General features: G+C 41.8%; 1 protein-coding gene across 1 annotated transcript in view; it reads right to left on the bottom strand.

Moving 5' to 3' along the window:
- Positions 1-5,189: 5,189 nt before the first annotated feature.
- The window catches only part of LOC104081524 (glycosyltransferase-like protein LARGE1), a gene marked incomplete at its 5' end in the record, with an annotated part of 21,503 nt that continues 3,898 nt past the window's right edge, over positions 5,190-22,794 (bottom strand). The window contains 4 exons of the mRNA XM_009584306.1: positions 5,190-5,770; positions 9,987-10,182; positions 15,312-15,458; positions 21,776-22,054. Of these exons, the coding sequence (XP_009582601.1) occupies positions 5,573-5,770; positions 9,987-10,182; positions 15,312-15,458; positions 21,776-22,054 (820 nt within the window). The remainder of the gene's footprint in view (positions 5,771-9,986; positions 10,183-15,311; positions 15,459-21,775; positions 22,055-22,794) is intronic.

The raw sequence follows: 22,794 nt of genomic DNA, 5'->3' as shown, positions 1-22,794 counted from the left end.
TTCTCATCCTATGAGGGGAAACTATAGCACAGAATGACTGGAAAGACACTAAGCCCTTAGCCTGGGTTTCAGATCTTTTGCATTCTGATACCCTCAATGAGCTAACACTTCCACTGCAGTACCCATTAACATGTCTGGACAAATAGATTCATACGATCCATCACACAAATAAATATTTGGCTGGCTTTCTAATTCTCAGATTATTTTTTCAACTGATCATAACAATTCTACTCTGCAGAGCAAACAAACCTCAAATCCCAAGTATTTGTAAGAAGAAAATGTTCAAGCCAACGGACACGTACATAGCTCCTTTTTAAATTCTCAAGGACTTTGTGTCTTGTTTTGGGAATGTGTAACTACTGATGAAACAAAATTCCTATAAAAGCAAGGTATTTCTAAATCCAGCTTTGTAAGCATTTCCCAAGCCATTATTTGCTGTGCACAGCCAGAAGCTTTTCCAAACTTCATTTTATATTGTGAACCACAGTAACAATCTTCAAACAATCCCCAAACCACCTAAGTGTTTGGATGTAAACATACCATCTAAATATACATTATGAATTACTACTGTAAAAACAACTTCATTTAGATATCAGTGCTTCTGTGTTTTCAATACTATAGTGGAAAAACTAGGTTATTGGCTGTCATTGTCGACTAGTGACTTATTTGTTCCAGTCTCACTTACTGGAGTTGTACAAATTTAGCTGCTTTCTTTTCCTAAAACTGAAATATTTTTTGAGCTAACAATGATACATTCTTTTTTTTGCACTCCCACCATCTAACGTATTAGACCTTGTTGAAGTTCACAAATAATGATGCGCACCCCACTCGCTGAGCTTGCTGTGTTCTCCTGTTGCTGCACTGAAACCTGAGGAACACCCATACAGTATCTGGCAGAGCAGGAAGGAATGGACTGTGCAATGCCTAAGAGTAATATCTCTGCTGATTTGCCAGGACTCCCAGTGCTGCTGGTCATTAATCTTTCTCAGCCAAAACCAGATGGGGCTATTAGGCAGGCTGGAGTACTGGGGAAACTGGCAAGATAGAGAAGGAAATGCATTATCTTCTGGATAGAATTGCATGTAAAAATGAGAACATTAAAAATGTATTTTTCATATTTAATTGGACAATGTACGATTATACCTACCAGAAAATAATGTGCAATGTGTTTTGTGCAAGGCATTCATAAAACTCTTCAGCTGTGCTAGGGCCTTATTTTCCCCTGCAGAGAGAAACAATTCTGACCAGGTTTTTGTGCTTTTCCCTCTAACACAGAGCTTACTCTGCTGCAACAGCTACTGCAAATAACACTACAAAGTGCCTCCAGTTGTCACAGTAAAAGGAAAATGCAGTTTATGATTTACATAAAGCCTACAGGTGAAAAATCAGTACTTTAGGAATAATGTGAGCATATCAGATATTCAGTCTAACAAAAGTGATGGAACTGCAGGTACAGCTGCTAATTCCTTTATGTCACTGAGTCCAAGAGGATGATTACAAATAGAATAAAAATAGCAAATTATGAAGTGGAACTGGACTGCTTACATAGGAAACCAGCAAGGCTGGAAGGAATTACTGGAAGTAGGATTTGGAAAAAACATCTGATAGATACTAAGGACTATTTGGGATCAACAAAGACATTTTCTAGGTCTGCCAGGTAGGCAAATGGTAGATGACCCTTAGCCAGAAAATGATAGGATGGAAACTACAGCCAAACATTTGAAGGTATACACTGTGACAACAGAGAAATCAAGGAAACATATTAGAGGGTTACAATAAGGCATTAAATAAAGGCAAGCGCTTTGCCCAAAACTTAAACTTGCAAAGCATGTTATATCAAAGGGAGAAGCATGAAAACAAAAATAGGAGGATTGGGTGCCAGCCAGCAGATTATTATTTGGAATGTGGTGGGATGTCAGGAGGTGCTGGGAAATACACAGTTCAGGCTCTGGTGCTAGAAGGGGCTTAGGGGACTGAAAAGTTTGCAGTGACTCACGTGTCAATGTTTTGGAGTGGAGGGGGAAAAGGGAGACAGAGAACAAAATGTGTGAAGATAATACCCCAAATTAGAAGAACAAAAGAATTTTGTAGGATTTTATTTCTGATCCCTTGACTAGGAAAGGAAGGTTAAAGAGGAAAATACAAACCCCCAGAACCTAGTAGGGTGATATTTGATATAAAAATTTAAAACCAAAAAACCCTTTTTCCTTTTAAAGAAAGAATCAGTGGCTCTAAATAAAAAGAAAAGAAAAACTGAAATCCTCACATTAAAAATGGAAAGGGCTTATAAATAGCCATGGAGTATGGTATTCCCTTAGATAAATGGAAGACAACGACAAGGAAATGCTGATATGACTAAATTGGAAATTTTAGAAGTTATTCAGGCCAAATAGGAAACCTTCAGAGAACGGAAATCAAAACTTTGTAAAGCTGAAAGGAAGGTATGTAATAGTTAAGATGGAGTTTGAGCAAGCTAAGAGGGAATCTGAAGAGCAAATAGTAGGAAGTTAAAACTGAAAATACACATTTGCTCAGTACACCAAAAGCAGAAAACTGGAGATAACCGGTAGGCCACCCCAAACAATAAGTAGAAGAAACAATTAAAGACAATAAGGACATTGCCAAGAATCTAAATGATTTATTTGCATCAGTCTTCACCAGAGAGGGTGCTGGAGTGATATCTAAATGAGAGACTCACACTTTCCAAATATCAAAGATAAGGAGAGGTCATAGACTGAAGACTCAAGAGAGAAGTTGGTGGAACAAATCAATAAATCAAAGGCATTAAGTCACCAGGTTTATCTGATATTTCTTAAAGACTTCAGGAGAAAACTGAGAATTAAGTAACAAAGTTGCTAGCAAATACCTAGTACAGCAGCGGACTGGAAGACAGTCAGTGTTACAACTGAGTTGGGGATTTTTGTTGTTGTTGTTGTTTTTTTCACGGTGTTGGAGGAGCCCTGGCAGTTACAGACAGATATGTAATCCTAATTTGCTATCATGTAAATTGGCTGAAATGTGTTAAAAAATCTCAAGCCCCACACCTCCCAAATCATGAAGCGCATAGACAAACATGACACGACAGGTACAAGTCAGTACAGTGTCTGTAAGGGAAAAAAAAGGGGCTCTTTGAACCTACTACCAATCTTTGAGCTGGTTACACCAGCCAGCACACCTAAGCCTACCCAGGAGGTCCCATGACTCGCTGTACAGACAGGCAAGTAGCAAATGATTACCTCCCTGCTTCCCCATCCACATATCACGACCACTGAGGAAAGAATAATGTTCATGTTGATAATGGTACACCCAAATAATGTACAGGTCCATGCTACAGGTTATGCTGCTGCAGGGCAATCCAGTCCATCCTTGGGCAACATTGTTAAGCCAAGGAGAAATTTAATATATATGAAACATAATGGTGGCCACACTGAAGCTCTGGAGATTTTATGTAGGTACAACCAGTGTTAGCCTCTCTTAGGATCAGCTTTTGACATCTTTCTGCACATTAGCTAATCAACAGGACTCTGTGCTGCAGGGTTCTTCTCATTCTCAAAATGCACATCGACCTGGGCCCTTAATGGTGAGTAATATGGGACTTGGGGAGTTAAGATTTTGGGTTTTTTTAACAAATGTATCTTAGCCAGGACTGAGCACTCATTTCACCTCTTCCCAGCTCTTTCCAGCTTTTAATGTAAATCTTTACATGAAGCCATTAAGAACAGAAGAAAAGCACTTTGGAAAATTATGCAGTGATGTATTCTTATGCAGCCAACACTCCCAGGGGAAAAAGTGAAAATTACACATAGCCTCCCGCCCCTTTTTATTTCTTGTCAAAGATGTTGCCTTTTTTAGCTTTTCTTATATATACACAACATGATATATAAAACTGATATTTGTAGTTTAAATGTCTGGTTTAACCGCGTGGTTTCCACCGTAACAGAAAACTCTCACGAAATGTCAGGTTAGAAATAAAACCAAGCTCTAGAGGGATAAGGTGAGGAAGAAAGTAGAAGGTCCAGTGGCTGAAAAACAAAATGGAAAAAAAGTGAGCAGAATGCAATGTGGATTCATTTCCTAACTCAGGCAGTGGTATTGGTATGCCTGGTTGTATGGGGATCTGGGGTAGGGAGACAGACGCATTTCTCACTGAGTTGTTTCTGCTTTCTCTATTAACATTGCAACAGAAATTACAAATAGCCCTGCAAGGGGTAGTGCATTAAACCTCATCTCTTCATCCCATGTAAACACAACATTAATACTGAAGAATAAAGAAAATGGTAAAAAGTCCAGTGTCTTGTTTTCTGCATTTTGCTTGTTAGGTTTCCTGTCCTCCCTCTAGCATACTCCTGCGTGTACCGAAGTTGTGAACTTGACCAGCCCGCGTTCAAGCGAACACTCACACTCAGATTCCCAACACATTCTTTTCTCCCCCTCGAATGGGGAGTTTATTCCTAACGGTTCTGCTCCTTTTATTTATAAACTCCTTTAACGAAGTAGTTCTGAGACCTTGCAGCAGGCAGTAGGAGAGCACCAAGGCTACTAGTTGCCATGTTTATAATCCCTGTTCAGCAAAGAAGTCCACTTAAAGCCCAAGGCTCAATGCCTTCACAGATAGGCACGCACTGAAATGAGCCTATAAATCAATATCCCCCCGCACAACGTGCCTTATAGGCAAAATCCAATTCTTGCCTAAAAAAGATAAAGAATTATAGCCAGGCCTTTTATTTTACGAGACACACACGAACAAGTTGCTCTGGTGAAAACAGACCTTACACTGACAAGTTCTGTTCACTTTCTGGCAGAGCTACTGATCTTCTTTACTGGACCACCAGAACTGAAGATGGGAAAGAAACACAGGGGAGACATTTCCTTGGCAATGAAAGGAGCAGCATTTAGGACTGGGGAAAAGGCAGAGTAGGGTGTAGGGGATTTTCCTGATAAAACAACTAATTTGAGAATAAAAGACCAGCTGATATCATGTATACACCTAAACCAGCAACACACCTTCTCTGGAGTGCAGTATTGTATAAGTGTCCCCTTCGTTTTCAAGGCTAATTGAGACCTTTGGCTCATCCTGCATTAACAAGGTCATCCATGTTAACAGGGCCCCTGTGAAAGTTCACAGGTGAAAGTTCCCTTTTAGAGTAGTGCAGATTTGAAATTCACAGGACAGCGACCCGAAGATCTTTCTTTACAGATAAAAAGCATGTCAAATTATTAAATAGCAACATGAAATCCTATATTCTGAAGGTCTGTCTTTGCTCTGCAGTTGCAGAGCAGCGTGCGTTCCCAGCCCCTGCCCAGTCCCCACCTCTGGCGGCACGGCGGGCGTGTGGCCGCCCCTCTCGCTGACACCTCACGAACGCTAAAGCTGAAAGGCCTGGGGTAGTTGGGGAAGGGACGAATGAGCGTAGTCTGAAGACATGTCACTTCAAATTTCTACTGTTAGAACTGCCGGGTATGATATAAAAACAGAAAGTATTTCTCAGTTCGAAGTTTGAAGACCAGGCCCCAAACACTGAGTGGCTCCTCCCTCCAGTGTCCCTGTTTCCCGCACACGGGCTCCATTGTGCTAGCTGTTGTTCTCTGCCGTGAGATATTTGAGGGCTGCAAAGCCGTAGTGGCGCGACATATCCTGCTGGAACTCCTCCTTCAGGGTCTTGAGACAGATGCGGTATTGCTTGTTGGAGCGAAACTTGGTGATGTCGAAGCTGGGGGCGTGCGGCATGTGGATCATGTAGGCGTTGGGCAGCACCGTGAACTCGTACTCCTGGGGGAGAAAGACAATGGCTGTGAGGGTGTTCCCGAGCCCTCTTGCAATGCATCTCTCCCGTACTCCACAGTCAAACATGCTCCATCACGTAACAGTGCAGCGTAGGTCTCAGAAACAACAAACCCATACAGATATGCTATATAAGCCTTCTTTTTTAAAAGTTGTTTTCTCTTGGTTTTATGGAAGATCTACTTTCTCTTTTAAAATGCTTTTCTCCATGTAAGCCAAATAATGGGGAAACAGTACAAAAGGCATGCCTGAAGCCATGTCTGCAGCACAGATTTTGCAGTAGTGTGCTTGCAACCAACACAGCTGTGACTGCGCACTCCAGTGTCCATGCAAAAGCATGTTTCTGCCCCTACAATTTATCTTTTTGGGGATGCTGGAATAAGCTATATTTACAAAGGCATCCATTGCTCTACATATGTTGCTTTGCCTGTATACTAAGATACTTACAGTGAGAAAACTGTCCAAAACTATTTATAAACCTGAAATGAAGGGAGAATATGATATCTTTTATAGGTGACGTGAAAATGGACCTGCTAATTCTATATGCTTTGAGAAGGTTTTACGCAAATTAAGTTCTCCTTCACAAAGTATGAGATACTGTTTTAATTCCCCCTCTCCTCTAAAACTACTTCACTAATGCTCTTTATTTATATCTGACCAAGTTCTTTGACAATTTTTGTTGTTAAAAAAGTCTCAACTACTCCTGTTAGATTTTTTCAATTTTTATAATTAAATATATGATCATTAGAGCAAAGCTAGACAAAGACTGATTCTTAGACAAGCTGAAAGTTCACTAGTGTAGGATGTGCAAGAAACAGGTATCTGCTCCTGCAAGGAACTGGGCAGAAAAGCGATGTGAATCTCAGTATTCTTTAGCCAAGCGAAGTACCCTAACCACTAGGACACCCTCTTTTTTCATACGGCATTTCAAAAAGTCTGAGTTGTATGGAATGCAAATGACAAAGAAACTTCAAAGCCTCTACAGGCAAATTTCCTATTGTCCTCACACAGCTTCTATCTACAGCTGTTGCTGTATTGACTCATTAACCATCTCTGCATAAGACAGTGGGCAGGGATGGAACAGCCACAGAGCATGCTGGCTTTAAAAGAAATGGTGTACAACCTCCCCTGGTTTGCAAAGTCCAGTCACTTGTAGATTTGGGAGTCTGTGCAGAGACAGAGTATCTGCAGCACAGAGGCAGAGTACTCCACTTGTGCTAATAAACATGAGTGTATCACCTATAAATCTTTCTTCACCTGAAAAAATATGATCAACCCAGAAAAGACTGAAAGCTGCTGGGTTACGATGCTACCAGAAACCAAGTGTTTGAGCAACACAGCCCAAAATGAAGCCCAAACAAAATGGAAAAAAGTGAGCAGAATGCAATGTGGATCTATTTCCCAACTCAGGCGGCGGTATTGGTGAGCCCAAAGTATAGCCAAGGCTGCAGTGCCTTCCCAGAGACACCTATGAAACAGTAGCGTGTGTTGGACAGCTAGGTGCAGATGCAGCTGTATGGTTGCTCCTTTCTCATTATGGGAATGGCTGTTCCCTGCCAGACAGTGCTCAAGTGGTAAATCTTTGTGCCAAATTACAATGCTGTCATATATGGGAATGGACCCCTCTGGGGTGACAAATGTACAGCAAGAGCAAAATAATTTGATGCTCACCGGCAGAACTCATTTAACTGGAAGAGACTTAGAACTAACGGGGAACCAAACACAAAAACAAAGGCTGGCACGATGGAGTGAGGAGAGCTGATAAACTACAGACTACAAAATATGTCTCTACAGGACCTTAAAACTAAGAGCTGAAGCTGCAGAGGAAGATGCATCCCCCTCATACAACCTTTTCTTTGTTCTCTGTTTGCATCTCAAGTCTGTAATCTTGCACATCAGGGACCGTCTATGCTCTGCAGTGTAAACTGTTCAGCACAGCAGTACTCCCATCCCTCCGAAAGGCCTTCAGGCACATAAAGCCTTCCAAAAACATGAGAATCTGCTGCTAACAAGCCCCTTTGAAAGATTCTGGGCTGGGGTCCTGGTAAAAGGATTGCTCACAGTCTAGTTCCACAGTCACTGGAAGAGCAGGGAAAGGTTTCCTGATGACCCGTCCCTGCTACATGGAAACATCTGTTGAGAAAGCAATGCAGTTGCAGGAACTTCCCTACCTTACAGGTTATAAATTCTTTAGACGGAGACTGCCATTATCTATGTATTTGTACAGCATCCAGCTCAGTGGACATCTGCATGCCCTCAGAATAATAATGACGATTATCTCCACGCTGTGGGCTGCTCTGAAGGACGGTAGTGGCACAGGCCCTTGGTAAGGACTCTGAAGCAGTTCTCTTGACAGACACTGCAGTTGTGAGGAGCAGTGAAATAATTCAATTGAGAAGCTGCTCTGCCTGCTGATAATGAAGCTAGCCAAGCAGCTGGCAGCATCCTGATCTGTGGACACCCTGAAGCAGAGGAATGCCATAGGGGGAGGTAGGTGTGATCCCACGTCCTCTCCAGGCTGTTTTTCTGGGAGAACAGGCCAATACCCATGTTGCTACAGATGAAAATGAAACTTCTTTTCAATGTGAGAATGTTTTTAAGGCTGGAAGAGTGAGAAAAACAATTCCCCAGAGTTAGTTCCAACCCAATGGCCATTTAAAATATCTGCACTATGATCAACTTTGAAAAATATTCCAATTTCCCATTCACTGATTCCCAGTGAATCTGCATGCTGGGCAAATGTCTCTGAACAGAAGAGTTAAATCGTGAGCGCTAGATGAGAGCTGCCAGTGGGAACATAAGCCTTGTTACCCAGATTAACAAATAATAAATCATTACACTAGCACTCTCCACAATTGATGGTTAATTGATCAGTGTTTGGAAAGTGCACTGGAAAATTAAAGTGCCATAGCAGAGCAAAGTATTATTATTATTAACGGTAATATAAGGGACAATTTTTTTTCTAGTCTGTAATAATTTTTTCTCAACATAAGTAGATACAAATTTGTTGGGAATGCCCTCCTGCAAACAGAGGGCAAGTGGCATCCAACCCAAGGTGACCGTGTGGTTTTATAAGCAGAAGTAGAAAATATCCCTCCCACATATGGGCCTGCACACAAATACACTGTAGCCCGCACCCCAGAGACACAATCGCCCAGTAACTTGCTGCATGTCTTGTGCTGCTCTGCTTCACATAAACTTGCAAGAGGTGGGCAGAGAAGGATCAGCTATATTCCATCTACAGCAGAAGCTAGCATAGGAGGATACAGATGGCCAAAAAGCATGTTTTTTGGTTAGCATGAAATACTACTAGTTCAAAAACTGGGACTGAAACCAAACTACAAAAAAAAACCCAAACCCAAACTAAAAAGAAATGCCATGACCCAGACCCTGCTGATTAGCACAGTGGTTAGCTTCACATCCAAGAACAGCAGGGAGATGTAAACCCTGCCATTTCGGTGAGCAGCAGCTCTGGGGTCCCACAGAGCCATAGGCACTGCCAGCCTCTAAGATCTAGGTTGGTGGCAGGGACCTTGGCAGCTCTGAGAGCTCTAGTACCAGTCTGGGACTCTCGAGCTTTCTCTGCATCCTTATTCTTATATATTCTGCTCAGCAGCTCCATCCCAAGTCACAGATCCAAGAGGCAGGTAGCCCAGTGGTCAAGTACCTGGATCCTCTAGAGCCTGCTCCACAGCAAGAGACTTTGGAAATGTAAGGTCCTTGGCTTTGCAGAGATATGCTGTAAATCAAGGCCAGAAATTGAAGATGCTTGCCTTGGATTCAATTTAAGATTGCTTTTTGAATTCTAAATTAGCATTTGGGACTCACCAACCTCTGTTTAACTGAAAAACTTCCAGCTAGGTCTATAGATGCCCTAGTAGGTGATGAGACTGGCAACAAGTGCTGCAATGCTCAGACACACTGTCGGGCAGGAGGTGGGCACTGCAGGGATTGTGCCACTGTGAGACAACAACTTTCTCAGCACTGACAAATAAACTAACTCAGACTCAGTTCTTCTTTCAATGCTTGACAAGGACTAAACTGAGTGTTCCCAACTCAAGAAGCACTCATTAAGGAGCCATTAAGAAAGGCCAGATGAGCACTTTGGTAATGCAAAGCCTGAAGCCTTTCTACAGAACATGCATTTCATTTAACAACCCTGCTGCCCAGCCCTGGGTGAGATATTCAGGTATCATCTCCTCACCTGTGCATCCAGTTCCATGATGTGAGCTACTTTGTTCCAGCCAAATCCAACAAACCGCCTGTCGTACTCTGGGCAGTCCTTCCTCACAACAACGTACGGCTCAAAGTCTGCTTCCCACTCAACGCGGTAGGGGGTGGTGGCTGTTCGCCACTTGGCAAAGTTCGTCGGCGCATGCCCTTTCGTCCAGACGTGATACCTTAAACAGACATAAATGGCAGGAATGTGGGGAAGCAATTAGATAGAATGCATCTTGGCGAGGCAACAAAATGTTACTTGTTAGATGAAATGCTCAAAAATAAGGACATTAGCTTACAGTTCACATCATCATTTTCAGGACATATCGGAGGCAATTTCTAGGACTATTTCCAGCACGCTTCCCAGAGCCTCTATGTGCTCAATGCTTAAACACATCTACTTGGTGAAGGATAGTGTGAAAACACTACCTAATGCTAATGTGAGAAACAATTACAAAGTACACAGACAGTTCATCTGCACTACAAAGTGCTGTGTCTCGTTCCTAGCAACCAAGCAGCTGTATCAGTGCTCTAAAATCGGTGTGAAATTCTGTAGCTCAGATAAGGTCCCTAAAATTAGCTATTTCTATACCACAGTGACATTCACGATCTGTTTTATATGCAATTTTATAATTTGTATGAGAGACACCTGCAGCTCTGGATAGATGTTCTGTTTTATTAATTACTGTTATTACTATGGCAGGAGCCAAAGCGCATAATTCAATTAATAAGTAAAATATTACATAAAGGCTTTCTGCTGTACTTTCTACATTGTGGGGAGCACCCATGTGATCCTGAGTAAGGTAATCAACTTGATTTACAGAAAAAGATCCTTTTGTACTTCGTTAATCTTGTTTAGGTCACAGCAGGTCTCTTCCAAGCACAGCTTGAATCCACCCCATTAGTGCCAGGGTCAATGACTCTCTCGCCCACTTATTCTTATTACACCTTTCCAAAAATCAATGAGACAGGCTCTTTCTGCAGACTCACAGATTAAATAATGAAACAAAAGCATAGCAGGCCATCTGTATTACAACGCTCTGAGATGTGTAACAGAAGGGGCAAAACAAACATCCTGCCAGTTTGTAACGTTAAGGTACATTGAATTCACAGGGATCACTCACGTGCTAAAGTAAAGGGATTTCAGCACTAAGTATTTGCAGAATTAGGACCTGAGGTAATGTTTCAACCCCAGAAATTCTTGTAACATTGCAAGCCATTCCTAAAAACAGGGACCGAAAATCACAACTTAGGAGTTTCCACTTTGACTGTATATTCGCATGGCTTATAACTGGAAAAACAGAGAGATGTTCAGCTTCGCTGACTCTCCTTGTTCAGAGACAGTGCAGGACGACAGAATTATTAGGATAGCACTGGGGTCCTAAGTAACATATGGTCCTTTGAAGGCTGCATTTCTAAACTGTAAACAGGTTGCATCACTTTCAGATATCTGGCTTGGGGACCTGGAAAAATAAAGCCCTTCCATATTAAAAAAAACCTGACAGTGAATTAATTCTCTAAAGGTTATTAGAAACCAGCGCCAGGTTCACAAAGATGCTTACAAGCCTTAATGCCCTTTGGAATCATCTCCAAAAAGCCTATCCCTTTTCTTTTGGAAATGAGTTGGTAACCTACCCAGTCACTAATGGGCAGCTGTCTATGCTGGAAAAAAGCACAATCACAATATGGGGTTTAAAATGGTATGGAATTGTGGAGGATGCTGTATCTTCTAACATCCTACCTCCGGCATTTTGAAATTAATTATGATAATAATAATAATGACTGCTAAACACTTATGAAGTGATTTGTATCCTCAAAGCCCCATACAAACTTTGGCTAATTGAGAGATTCCTGCAGAGAAGCAGTCAAATGCTGCTGCTATTCTAGTAACACTCTCCGACTGATTTAAACAGGGGGGGAACACGACACTAACCATAAAAACATCGATTTCTTTCCACCCTTTCTGGGGAAAGCAGTGTAAGCAGTTACAGTAGCTCAGGTATAACCTCTGTGAGTCGAGAGAGCTGACAAGCAGGAAAAAAAAATGGGGTAGAGACAATTAAGGGAAAATCTGGAAGAGAGATTGGAGAGATAAAACAAAGCAGAAAGGAAGGAATAGATCTGATAGTACCAACCAAAATAATACCAGATGATCTACTTGCCTCTTCAGAGTGACTGATGTGAGTGGAGGGCAAGAGGAAGACAAAAGGATGGCTAAGGTCAGGACAAAGAGCAAAATGAGTACAGGACGCTCAAATAAGCGTGTGCACACTCTAACTGTAAAGGAATAATCAGACTGGAAACAAGAATTGTGAGAGTTCAGGATTACATACATATCTGTACATACAATATATATGGGTCTACACATATATACACACACACACATATAATCTGCTGGAGCTAGGTCTTGGCCAATGGCTGATCATCACATGAAATGTACTGCAAAGTAAGATATGTAGAGTTCATTACACGGATGTCCATATAGAGGAAGCTACCATAAAAGAGTGAGTCATTTCCAATAGACTTACTCTCGGTGACGCAGTTGTGAGAAGTGGTTCACTGTCTTTATTGGTCTTCCATCTCACAGGACAAATGAATAAATCTAATTTTCCTGCTCAGGCCCTTCTCACTTAAGATTTAAATACACATGAAATTTTAAGGCCACACTCAATCTCACTGACTCCCAGGAGAACTTTGTGAAAATTGTGAACAACGTATTTTTCATTACGCTGGCAATTTTGACAAATCCAAACCAAATAATTTGATCTCCGTAAAATGATGATGAGTTTCGTTCCCACGGTTCATGGAAAACAACTGCACAAAACCCCCCTGCTTTGGGTCAAATGTTTCATCTTACTTTCATTATCGATTGCTTTTATTTGAAACAAAGTTTCAAAACTATAGCAAACTTTGCAAAAGTTAGTAAATGAAATCATTATTCTTCTCAGAGTGTTCTTCCTCCCTGCCTTGTCCCTCAAAGCTTCCCATTTCAGTGAGAAAGATGATTTGGTGAAAGGAAAACTTCCCCAGTTCTGTTCTGAGATGCATAAACATTTTGCCGGATTGTGGATGCATTCAGTTAATTAGTTAATCAGTTGTTGCTGGTTATGTTTTCTCAATATGATGAGCCTTCTACCAGCTGTGGTATTCCTTGTGCCTGAAAGCTGTGTTGGCAGCATATTTGTGGTTCATCAGCTATTACCGAGGCACTGAGCGGACATGTCCTCGTGAGTCAGTCACAGCCAGGACCTGCAAACAAAGCCAGCAAGCTGGCACAGAGCAACCCACCGCCACGGAGAGTTTCCACGCAGCACACCTTGCCAGCCATCGATGCTCACATGTCTTCCCCTTTTCTTCTGGTGGTGACTGGGGGATGTAATTGAGAGCCATTTTGTACTTTTTAGCTGCCCAGAGGTAGAAAAGGTCACCATTTGGAAAAGAGGTGACAAAAGCAATTTCAGTGAGGGGAAGATTGTAATCTACCATGTGGTGTGAGGGACTGGGATGCTGCAGGCACTCTCAGCAATCACTGTCACAGCAGTCCTCCCCAGCTCACTCCCACCCGCTCAGCCTCGAATTGCAGCATTATTAAAGCACCTTGAAGGTGGAGGTGGAAATTCTCAGCCCAGATCACAGCTGCTTTGTAGCTGTTGATGGATTTGAGCAATGAAATGAGCCAAAGCAAACTGGGGAAGCATTTGTAAAATGTGTCCTACATTAATATGTACACCAGCTACAGACCGCATGTCCTTCAATTCTTATTTAACCTTGCTCTGGCAAAACTCCCACTGAAGTTAAAGAGATTTTTGCCTGAGTTAGACTTGAGAAAGGATCTGCAAATCTGTCTGTATATGTAACACGCCAACATGCTGTACAGCTTGAAGATGAAATCTGTAGTGGAAGGCCACTGCTGTGCAAGCTGAAAATTTGATTGTTGGTGGAATGTAACATCTGAAAATCCTGAGGGTGTTATTTTCCACTGGAAGGATTTTTTCTTTCAACTATGGGAGAAACAATTATATTCTATCAACAAATCTCTTGTTAATTTGTGTATCTTTGACTGTTAAAGAATGATGGCAGAGTGAAAGGCACTTGCTCTATCAGTATCCTTAAGTAATTTTCCAGAGAGAGGCTTGCCTCTCTCAGTCGCCTCAAGTTTCTAATTCAAGGCAGTCACTGGTAGAGGTAGTGTCAGAATTATGTTTCCCAGGCTCACACAGGCTGTATGCTATGACACGTGCATGCAGCCACATGAGGGAAGGGTGGCTGCTGCAATGAGAGGTGTGTAATACAGGGAATGGGAGAAGTGTGAGGAAAGCTCTAAAGTAAGGGAAGGATGGGAGAGGTGATATAGAGCTCCACCGACCATGGATAATACCTAGCTTTTTCATAGTTTTTATCTCTATATCTCAAAATACCGTAAAAAGGAGAAGTGAACATTGTTACCTGCATTTCAGAGATGGAGAACAGAGATGTAAGAAAGCGAACTGATTCACGTACCACCTCCCAGCAGGGCAGTAGCGGAGCTCAGAAGAGAACGCAGGTCTCCTAAGCCCCCTCTCTGTGCAATATCATAAGGCCACATTGTGCTCTTCCCATCACTGCGATGCTTTACAAATGTCTGCTAATCAGACCTTACCACACACACCCAAGAGACAGTTAATCCCTGGTAGTTGCATTTTAAAACTGAAGAGTCTGGCAGATAATAGAAGTGACTTGCTTGCAGCCACAAAAGGAGTCTGCTTCAGAGAGGAGCTCCAGATTTAGGTGTTCTTTGCTTCTCAGCTTCTAGTCAGAGTACACTTTTACCTCTGCATTGAGAAACTCTAGCTATTTAAGCAGCTGTTTCACACTTTAAAAGGGCACACGACAAGCTTGCATTTGTTTTTCCAGTAAGTCAGTAAGGAAGTGAAAGAACGAGCAGAGAGAAATTATTTTTGGTCACATGAGGCACACAGCTATCCGGATAGTATTTGGCAGCCAAAAAGCAAATTACACGCACATGAGTGTAATGGTTGCGCTTGATTTTGTAGCGCAATAAAAAATGATGAAAATAAAACAAATTCAATTTAACAACTGAAGTCCTTCAGTAGAGGATTATAATACTAGATGAAATGCTGAGCTTACAGATGGAATATATCCACATACGATTCTGTTCACTGCCTCTCTATGAAAAGGGAAAAAAAATTCCAGTAGGTTTCTTAATGGAGCTAGCTAGCTGACAGTGAGAGAGAAAAATCAAATATTCCAGAACATCAAAAAAATCTTTAGAGATAATGACCACAGGTTCAACAAAAGTACTTTCCATTACCTGAATGTGAAGAGGGTTCCCATGTCCAACATAGATAGCAGCTCTGCTTTTGACTTGGGGAAGGAGAGGCGGTAGCGCAGGGTCTCAAAAGCAGGTACGATCAGAGCTTTCTTGGTGTTAGCCAGATCTAGCTGGATGACAGACTTCCTGGCAAAGAGAAACAACAAATACAAGCAGGAAAATTTTACACTGAGGAAATCACTTGGCTTTTCAAAGTGAAGAACAGAGAATGGGCAGTTTGATACTGTAAATGTAACTATGGCCCATATTTTTTCCCGGGGGTGTTTTGTATTTTCTTCTGCTTTCGAATCTGCTGCTCTAAGAGCAGGGAAAACAATCACAGTTCAAAGAGAGCTTGTGTGTTTGACTGATCAATGCTGCCCTGCATGTCCAGGGGTGCACAGAGCTGAACTAGCACTCTGAGCACAGCCAACTGACCACCTAAGAGAAACATAGTTAAATGTTGCTACATACGTGGTAAAGAGTTGTGCAGTCGATGGCAGTTCTAAAAAAATGGCATTTATCCAGGACTCAGTGGGACTTTACAAGGCGAGGAGTCGAAAAGTTTGGTTGCATTTCAGCCTAGCTATTCTCTGTGCTATGCTGTGCCATCATACTTGCTTTCTACCTCTGCTTTAGAGCTCTGTGTGTCCTGCAAGGTGAACATTATCTTAACGCCACTATGGACCAGATATTTGCCCTCAAGCACACTGTTGCCATGATCGTTGGTCATTGTTCAAGGCAAGGCACAGATCTACTGCAACAGGCCATGGTGCAAATCAGCAAAACTGTAAATTAGCAGTATTTTTTTGACTATTGTCAATAATGTGCGTGGTAGTGCCCAGAGATCAAAGCTCATTTGTGCTTGGCTGTATATGTAGGGCAAAGAGGCTGTTTCCTGCAGGGAAGAGCTGTGCACTGGATGCGCTGAGATACCTTGCTTTTTGCCTTCTTTCGCTTCAAGTTGTTCAGTGCAGCGACTGGTTTGGTGTGTGAGAGTGTGTGTGGGGGGGCACATACTGCATTTTGCACAGTAGGGCCCTTCTCCAGACAGGGGCCTTAGGACCACTGCTGCAGGAGAGCAACAGCTTGGCAACCTTACGCACTGCCTGCCAGAGGTATTCAGTCTATTCTTTCATAACAAACTAAAACCCAAAGAAAAAGAAAAAAAAGTTACTTTTCCATCCCAAAACTGAATCTCACTATGCTTTTCATTAGAAATAACTCTGTTTCCATTTTTCTTTCATTATCTTTATATTTCATACGAGAAATATGCCTCTCTTTCCCTGTCAAAGTCAGTTCCCCTTAACAGGATTCACTGTCCTGACTTTTATGTTCCTGCAACAAGCAATCAAGGACAATGTTGACAAGCAGCAAACTCTCTACAGCCTTATAAGATGAAGGAATTGGGATCACTGTCATAATAACAGAAGGACCAAATAAACCACTTTTCTAGGCCCAGAATACCTAGAATTCATTTGTATTGCCATCAGAGAAAAAGAAAAGCAGGCCTATTTAATAAAATCTGAATTTTAGAGAATTCATACCACCCTATAGGCCTATTCTAGAAAAAAAAGATCTGTTCTCAGCGCTTTACTGCAAACTCCTGCCACATTCCAGTGAACTTTTCACAACTGAAAGACTTTAACAGCATCTTATTATAACTTTTTTGTACTTTTCTCACTATCTTCTCCCTCACCATCACTAAAGGCCAAGATATCTGCATGTAAATAGATGAATCCTTCACAATCAGCCTCCACGACCTTCCAGAATCAGAGTAGTGCTAGCATCCATTCTTTAGGATGCTCTTAATGTTTCTTTGCCTTCACACCTTCTCTGCAAGTAGGGCACACTAACAAAGTTTCTTTGACAACATCTCAGGCTTTCTGGACTCTGTGCAATCTATCAGCCTTGAGCGGCACAGCTTTGGGGATTCAGTTCTAGGAAGGAGCAGGTAACATTTGCAGTGATGCTCACCCTTTGGGCTCTGCAAGAAAAGCAGCTTCCATTTATGGCTGTTGCTATCTCTTTGTTTGATGGACAGCTCAAAATTCCCAGGCAAAATCAAGGCCCTGTTGTGCTTTGGCAATGTCGAAGAGTAGGAGACAGCCCTGCCCACCAATGTTGACAGTCTGAAGCTGAAAAGAGCTGAAGTAGGTATAGGTATCAAGCAAGGGTAACAGCAGAGACAGTCAGACAGAGCAAGTTGTGTTGAAACTAGTGTTGAACGTGACTCATTTTGTAAGATATGGTATACAAACACAAAAATGATGTGGATATCAGTAATCCTTTTTGCACACTCCCTACTTTTGTCACCTGCAAATTTAATACAGGTGTCAGTGGCAGAACTGATGGAAAGAATAGATGACAGTACCTTCATGAAGAAAACCAAAAGGCAGAGGGAACAAACTGAAACGAGGCTGAAATCACTTGCACTGTCAAAGGTCAACATGAAAAGTTAGCAAGTGGAGAAAAGCAGAGATCTGAAAACAAAATGCTTGTAGTGGATACAGTCAAACACAGAGAACTGGTGGAGGTATGTCAAGAGTGAAATAAAATAGCGGGATATTTTCAAGGATATGTGAGCATCTGAGGTGCATGTTGGTAAGGTCAAAGTGGAGGCGTTCACCAAAACTGAGCTGGGAGTTGAGACATGCTCAGTCAAGAAGTCCAGCAGCACTGACTTCCGAGTAGAACAGTGTGCCTTTGGTTTAGATGACATAAAGGACTAATGTAAGGGGAAGAAGGAATCAGTGCTAACATCCGGGTGTTGAACCTGAGTGACAAAGGAAATTGTGATAAAGGCAGGGAGGATTTGGTAGAGAAAAAAACATCTTCCATTTTCTTCTGATACCTTGGCTGGTGGTCTGCTCCTCGGACAACCAGCTGAAAAACTAACCTCTTCCTATTAGAAGGAAATCTACTTTTCCTTTTCTGTGGGGTGACTTTTTTCCCTGTTTTGAGTGTAGGTGCCATTTGCTGGTTGACTGGTTCTGTGATACTTGGAATAGGAAAATTTTCACTGTTGGTGTTGCAAGATATGTGGAATATAATGTAGGGAATATATTTCATTATTTTGCAAACTAGCACTGGGTAAACTGTTTAATTCCTGCACTATCTTTATGAGGGCTATTTTTTGGATTCAGTAATATTGATCCAGTATCCATTTTCCTTTATCTGTCCTTTTTCCCCAAGCCCCAAAATAAGGATATATGATTTTATGAAGAGCTTTCTCTTTGCTAGTGTTGTCCAGGAAACCGTTTCCCAGGCATCTTTGTGTTCAGACCTGATGTATGTCATTCTGTCACAGTGAAAGTTGGGTTAAATTTCCTAATTTACTAATCAACCCTATTTTTCACAAAGCATGGAAGAAATGAATCTTAAATCACAACAGTCTCCTCACAGGTTGAATGAACTCCAGCATGTTGATATCAATCTTTTCATCTCCATAGTTCTTTCCAAAAATTAACACAGAATTCTCATCCTCATGGAGGCAGATAGTAATAACATTCCCATTTCTGGAGGACAGAGAAGCTCAGACACAGAAAGGTTAGCAACCTAATCCTAAAGCACTGAATTCAGAAAAAAAAAAGAGTCCATTAATTCAAATTAGCTTCCACCATCAGGACTCGGTAAGTGGTTGGTTCGAGATCAATGAATACGGCAGTCACAGAGCTTGTGGTAAGAACTGGAGAGTTGTCAGTTCACTGTTAAAGTAATCTGAATGTTCTTCCTCTCTGCAAAAGCAATGAATGCATAGCCTACGAAGGCATCCAACAAATAAAAAACAATAGGCACAACATGAAGAACAACCAGAAATACTTCACAACTCATGTTGCAGGGCACATGTACAAAACCTGTGGATAGAGCTTGGATGCCAGCTCCCAATTCATGCTAAATGTGTCACTGGAAGTGAAGGGCATATTTTACACAAATGTGTCAGGAAAGAACTTTAATGCTAGCTGTGACAACTGTAGATAGCCTGTCTAGTTATTTCATGTTAGAAGAACCTTTAGGATGACCCACACACCTTATTTGTAGCAACCAGAAAGAGCCTTTACCTCTGGGGCAATGACGAGATGACTTCAGTAACTAATGAGGGAAGGTGACAAAAGACTTTGGCTCAGCACAGACCATGAAAGTGTCTGAATTTAGTAAACAGGAGATCTCTAAATGATACATTTCTTCCCTTTTGTACTTCACAGAAGAGTAAGGTAGAACAAAAACGGGGTTTGATGGAGATTAAAAGCATTGAAATGGTCTTATTTGGCAGCTGTGAAAAAGCTCAATTAGCACAAATCTAAGTGCTAGCAACAGATACCTAGAGGGACAGGGAACCATCAGCTCCATCAGCTTCTCCTTCAAAACTGACGGTAACCTTTCACATACACTACTTTCAAAATATTTCAAAAATATTTTTCAAAATTCCTTTCTTTCTGAGAATATATTGTCTGTAGAAACACAATATACAATATATGTAACTCAGCAAACTTGCAGTGAGAGGGACTTGTCTGGCCCATCCTGTACAAAGCGATGCCTGAAACACCACACTATTTCTATTTGCTTATTGTTGTTCTATCTGAGGAAATGAAGATGAAAATGTTTGTACATCTCTTTAACAAACAATCGCTGCCATTCAGACAGATAGCACTAATCAACTACTTGCAGAGGCGGTGGGAACAGTCAATGCAGAAAGATACAGGATATCTGTATTTAAAATAATCTCACTGCACCTCCCTGCTATTTTGCTCAGAAAAATCATTATTGAAAAAGCAACAAAAGCCTCAGCTCCATACGCAAAAAAATCCAATCCCTTTATAAAGAGCTGGTAGTAGCAGATTAGCAATTTCGATATTCCCAGGCAACAGAGACTCACAGTCAGAGTTAAGATGGTACAGGCCCACAAAAGGCTGGTATGGGCCTCACAAAAGGCTGGTAGAATAACACAAAGTCTCAGATGTAACAGCTTTCAGCATGAATCTGTTTTTTTTCTGAAACAGCACCAATGGGTGGCATCGCTGTGCATTTAGTCCTATAATACATTATCACCATACAAGAATTATTTCTATGGTTGTAATGTCTCAAGTATCTTGCGGTACATAATTCTGTCTTTTCTCTTCTTCCTTTCAGTGCTGGCTCCCGTCAGTGCACTGCGAAGCAGCATGGAGGAACAAGTTCCTTTTTTAGTACTACATGCCAGCATCAACAGCTGCTATCCTCACTGTGTCCAGCATCGATCTGAAGAAATGTAACAGCATGCAACACTAACGTCAAAGAACAGAAAAGCTAACAACTATCCCCACATGTGCCTTGAGACAGCTAATGTGTGCAAGGGACAGAATTATTTTGGAGTCCTCATAGCACAAGTCAAAAAGAAATATCCCTAAAATAAGTGGGAAACAAGCTGACACCGTGCAATAGAACTTCAATGACATTATTGCAATCCAGTGTCTTAAAAGCCATAGTGAATTTGGCCCCGTACATGGATGCAGAAATTGAAAAAGGCAATTAATTCTCCACATGAGGGAGAAGTGAGAAGATGTTTACTGAGTTGTTAAACCCGAAACAAAGGAATTCCTCCATAAGTTACGATACCGAGAGGTATATTTCCCTTTACGCTCCAAACCCCTGCGTCTACGGACTGAAAAGGATCACCTACAGGCAGACCCCTACTGGAACACTTTGATCAACTTTTACCAAACTAGAATAGAGATGAAAAGCAAAACTGGTCAGGACTAAAGAACTGAAATCCTCCTATCTGGCCACAGGGTGTCCTCCTTGCTCTATGCTTTGGCCTCAGATGACCAGCCTCTGCAGGGGAAAAAGGTCTTTATTAAAAAAAGCTCAGTTAATGGATCAGAGGTCTGTAGTTTGCTCACATTCATTATGATGCAATACACACTGAGGCTATTCTTCCCAGTTTCCTTATGCTAATTATTTTGCCTTGACAATTGCTGGCGTTGCAGTCCTATTTTTGAGCTGGTTAGACTATCACCCTCTTTTCAAGATATAGAACTGGATTAAGAGTGTGTCACAGGGACAACAAGTGTAGTAATGCTTTGCATGTTTTTTCTGTCAGTGACATTAAGAACCAGGGATGTTTAGGGAAATCATCTGGTTCACATCTCTGCTAATACAGGATGCTCTTGCACATACTTAGTCCAGTTCAATTTTCAAATTGATTCTTCTGCTGCTCTGACAGAATTATTCTGATGGCTAACAGGGGTTACATTTAGACCTGAGTTTTTTCTCTCATAACCATATTGCTTTACTTCCAGTTACAGCCCCTTCCTTTACCCTAAAAATTCTTGTGCCTTGCTGGGCATTGTCACACCCTAAACATCTACAAGCTGCCTCTTTCAGATCTGCTCAAACTGCATTGTTTTGGGAATATGTGAGAAGGGTGGGGTGTGGAGGGGCTGAAAACGCAGATGACGGTGGGAATCCCTCCACTGTCCATTTACCTGAGATACTCGTAGAGTCCATACATGGGCAAGAAGTCTATGTCAGACAGAAACATGTATGGTGTGCTGATATGCTTCATGGCCACATTCCTTAGCAGATTCACAGGATAGAACTGGCCCTCCTTGTACACGATATGGTAGCCGACATTGTGGCGGCTCATAAGTACTTCTGAGCCCTGGGCGTAGCGCAGAAATTGCTGGGCTTCTGCATCAGAAAGATAGAGTGCCAGGCTGATTGGACCTTCCCAGTGTTTGCAGATAGCTTCAAGCATCTGGAGCCTGAAAGAGGAAGGGTGAGAATAAGAAAAGGCTGTCTCCCTGTCTGGGACTCTTTGCCTGGGTTCATCTGATCAAATGCAGATATCTATCTCTAAGTGACAGAGATGGGGGTGACTTTATATGCTGTAGAAAGCAATAAATATTTCTACAGCACAATTAATCTCATTTAAGCTGACATCTCCTTCTGGACAGATGGACTGCACCCCAGATATGCCTACTTCTCTCCACTGAATACAAGGGAGCCTAAGACGGCCCTAGCTCAGATACACACATCCACAACTCAGATACCTAAAGCTATGCGAAATCAACACCATCCTTTCTGCCTAAAGCATTGATGCTGCAGGAAAATCCACGTGGACAATGGGACTTCATCTGATGGGAGCTTTGAGCAGTGGCAGGGACCTGTCCATGTGGATCTACTTACAGGATAGGGGTCTCGTAATCTTAAACAGTGTCTAGTGGCCAATTCACACTTCAGGTCAAGCTATTATCACACACTAACATACTACAGTTCTTGCATACTACATACACTTGCTTTTCACCAAGCTTGTGGAGGAAAAAGGTGTACAGACCCACAGATCATTTTACCTCCTATTTAGGAAAACCTTCCCCAAATTTTTGCAAGGCAGTTAGTCAGATCTTAAAAGCTGTTAAAAGTGATAGGTCAAAAGTTATATGAACATTTGCGTTGACTAGAAGAAAACTCACTGTCAGGGAAAGGGCAAAAGGATGACACATCA

The sequence above is a fragment of the Fulmarus glacialis genome, unplaced genomic scaffold (assembly GCF_000690835.1).
Source record: "Fulmarus glacialis isolate BGI_N327 unplaced genomic scaffold, ASM69083v1 scaffold29618, whole genome shotgun sequence".
Taxonomy (NCBI): Eukaryota; Metazoa; Chordata; class Aves; order Procellariiformes; family Procellariidae; genus Fulmarus; species Fulmarus glacialis.
This window is presented reverse-complemented; position numbering and strand designations above follow the sequence as displayed.